A 3,728-nucleotide genomic window follows, 5' to 3' on the forward strand; every position below is an offset into this window, starting at 1 on the left:
GTGTGTGTGACAGGGATAATGAAAGAAACACATATTCTAGCCAAGTTAAAAGACAAATATGACTAATAGAGTCTTTAAGAAGTTATTTAACTGCTCTCATCAATATTTCTAGCATTAAAGACCTGAAATTATCAGATTATTAGCACCTCATGGGAGTGAGTTATGCCTCAGGAAATTCAATTAATAAGCAAGCCCTCTGGATATACTTAGAATTTAATGCAAATATACATACATATATTAGGTGTCAAGTACAAAATAAAATAGGTGCTCAGATCTAATATATTAGGGAAAATGTACACTGCTTTTGGAGAAAAGGAATTAAAACACACATGCACACATGCACACACACACACAGCTCATTTGGGAGCTTTCATTTGACATTAAGTCCTTGATGGATGTGCTTGTTTTCTTTACCATCTCCCCTAACCTGCTCCTTTTCCAGCATTCCTCATCTTGGAGGGAAACCATCCTGGAATGCAACCATTTTACCCAATCATACAACCCAGGAATGTGGGAATTGTTCTAGATCCAAGCTCTCACTTCCTTCTCTATGCAAGAGAAGATGTCACATCCATCATTTTAGTCCCTGAACTGCCCTCAGTTCCTCCCATCCTGCCCTCTTCCTTCTCTCTCACTTTGTCTGGTTCTGTCTCAGCCTTTGCCTGGATGATCAACAGAACCCTAACTGACCACCTTGCTTTCAGTGTTTTCATCCAAACTCAACATCATTTACACATGACATCTAGTCACCTTTCTAAAACAAAATGTGGTCAAGTCTTTTCCCTGCTTTAAGCCCCTAAATAGCATATTAATGACAAATTGAGGTAACAGACTGTCTAGGATGGTAGCATAAGATTTGGCACATAAGGGAGTAGGTATAAAGATTTTCTTTTTAGGATTATTGGTAGTCATGGAGAACTGGAAGCAATCTGAGCCTCCATCCTTGGGAGAAAGGAAACAAACCCAATGGTGGATACAAACCTCCAAGTACTATATAGCAATGAGAAGCAATGGATAATAGGTATGCATGGTAACATGAATGAGTGTAATTAGAGAATTAATGAGTGCAAAAATAAGGAATAAAATGAGATCTATAACACAGTACTACTTACATAATTTAAAAATACAATAGCACAAAACTATCAATACACACTTTGAAAGAACACATACAATCAGAAAGATACACGGTTGCCCCTCTGTATCCAGGGGTTCCACATCCAAGTATTCAACCAGCAATCAAAGGTATTCGGGAAAAAGAAAAATTCAGAAAGCTCCAAAAAGCAAAACTTGAATTTGCCATTCACTGGCAACTACTTACATAGCATTTACACTGTATTAGCTATTATAGGAAATCTAGAGATGATTTAAAGTATGCAGGAGGATGTGCATAGGTTATATATAAATACTGTGCCATTTTATATAAGGGACTTGAGCATCCTCAGAATTTAGTATCTGAAGGGGGCTCCTGGAACCTGCAGATACCAAAGGACAACTACACATTTAAAGATTCAGAATCATTGCCAAAGGTACAGAAGGGGAACAGAAGGAGACTAGGTTATGAGGATTATAGAGAAAACATTTTTTAAAAAATACGAAAAAAGAGGACTTACATGGACTCATGATAAATATGTGGCCCAAACTGAGGATAATCATTAACTCAACTCTGAACCCAAGTTTTGAAAAAGGAAAAAAAATGGGCCAAATCACATTCCAGCCATCTTAACCCCCCCTCCCCCCCACACACAAAATTACAGTGGATACAATGAAGACACAGTAAAATCAGATGATCACTTGGTGTGATGCTTAATTTTAGGTGTTAACTTGAGTGGGCTAAGGGATGCTCATATAGCTGGTAAAACATTGTGGATGTGTCTGTGTTTTTGGAAGACATTAGCGTTTGATTTCATAGACTAAGGAAGATCACCTTCACTGATGCAGGTGGGCATCACCCAATCCACTGAGGGCCTGGATAGAACAAAAAGGCAAAGGAAGGGCAAATTTGCTCTCTGCTTGAGCTGGGACACCATCTTTTCCTGTCCTTGGACATTGGGGCTCCTGGTTCTTGGGCCTGTGGACTCTGACTAGGAGTTCTACCATTGGCTCTCCCAGGTCCTCAGGCTGTTTGGTTTGGACTGGATGTACACCACTTGGTTTCCTGGACCTCCAGCTTGTAGACAGCCAACTGTGGGACTTCTCATCCTCCATAATTGTGTGAGCCAATCCCTTGTAATGAATCTCCTTCTATATATCTATATATGGTCTGTTGGTTCTATCTCTGGAAAACCCTGACTTGTATACTTGGCTGACATGAAATTAATAATAGTAGATTGAGTAGAAGTTCAATATATAGAAAAGTTAACTTTAAGAAAGAAAGAAAACCATTGATTTCCTCTGGTGGCAAAAATATATACTCTCCACTCTTTTTTTTTTGACATAAAGATTTTTAATCCAGTTTAAACAAAAAAAAAACCTTAAAGCAAACTGCCTTTCAAATATGAGGTTAATTTAGGGTTTTTCTATGATTATAACAAATTAGGTATAATTGAATCTCAGAATTGTTAACTAAAAAAAAACAATGTACAAGTTTTTCTGTTAAAATTTGAAGTCTTGATTGTAACTGTCCTCTTTATCCCTCACATCGAAGTACCCACTGCCGTCCAGGATGTAGCGAATCTCGTCGTCATCCAGGTGTAAATACTCCTCATAAAACATCTTAATCTTTTCTTTGTAATTTGGTAGTACGTCTTTGCATATGGTTATTATGTCCATCCAGGAGTGTTTTTTCTCTTTTCGGACCTTTTCTAATTCTGGATCATTCTCATATTTGTCAGCATCCAGCTTACAGTAAAGGACCCCGAGCCCGCGCAGCTGCTCCAGGGCGAGGCGCCCGGGCTCCCCGCGGTGGGGCCACTGCGGGTCATCGCCCGACTTGTGCGTGTACCAGGCCTGCACCATGGCCGGGCCCAGGGGCACCGCCGCCTCACCCCGGACCTGCTCCGGCCGGTCTGCTCACCACTCTTAAAAGTCAACACCTTCTCACAATATGTGGTGCTTCTCCTTTAGAATCACCTGGGAACGCACTTTTTTTTTTTTTTTTGGCTGCCTTGGGTCTTCTTTGCTGTGTGCAGTCTTTCTCTAGTTGCGGCGAGCGGGGGCTACTCTTAGTTGCCGTGCATGGGCTTCTAATTGCGGTGGCTTCTCTTGTTGCAGAGCACTGGCTCTAGGCGCACGGGCTTCAGTAGTTGTGGCTGGCGGGCTCTCGAGTGCAGGCTCAGTAGTTGTGGTGCAGGGCTTAGTTGCTCCATTGCACGTGGGATCTTCCTGGGCCAGGGATCAAACCTGTGTCCCCTGCATTGGCAGGTGGATTCTTAACCACTGTGCCACCAGGGAAGCCCTGGGAATGCACTTTTAAAATATACTTTTTAAAAATAAACTTTTAGCTCTGGACTCTATGGTGGATTGGATTATTGTCTAGAACTATTCACTCACTCCACCCCACACCATCTCCATAAGAGGGACATTCTTCTTCACACTTTGATTTTGAGCTTGGCCATTTTTCTGTCAATGGGTGCCAGCAAACATGACACAATCAAAAGATTAAAACTTGCTTACATGATTGGGCATGTTCTCTCACATCTCCACCTGTGTCATGAGCAGAGGTTCCCTTCTGTGGCTGCTGTCCCCTCAGCTTAGGCCCCAAGATGAATACACATAAAGCAGTCTGAGCC

General features: G+C 41.5%; 1 protein-coding gene across 1 annotated transcript; it reads right to left on the reverse strand.

Annotated features, from left to right (window-relative positions):
* Positions 1 to 2,592: 2,592 nt before the first annotated feature.
* LOC309813125 (acireductone dioxygenase-like) lies at positions 2,593 to 3,091 on the reverse strand (the record flags this gene model as incomplete). The annotated part of the gene is made up of 1 exon (XM_082637718.1): positions 2,593 to 3,091. The coding sequence occupies exon 1, from the start codon at positions 2,953 to 2,955 to the stop codon at positions 2,593 to 2,595; it is 363 nt and encodes a 120-aa protein (XP_082493844.1). The 5' UTR covers positions 2,956 to 3,091.
* Between the last annotated feature and the right edge of the window lie 637 nt (positions 3,092 to 3,728).

The sequence above is a fragment of the Mesoplodon mirus genome (assembly GCF_964341445.2).
Source record: "Mesoplodon mirus genome assembly, chromosome: 12".
Lineage (NCBI taxonomy): Eukaryota > Metazoa > Chordata > Mammalia > Artiodactyla > Ziphiidae > Mesoplodon > Mesoplodon mirus.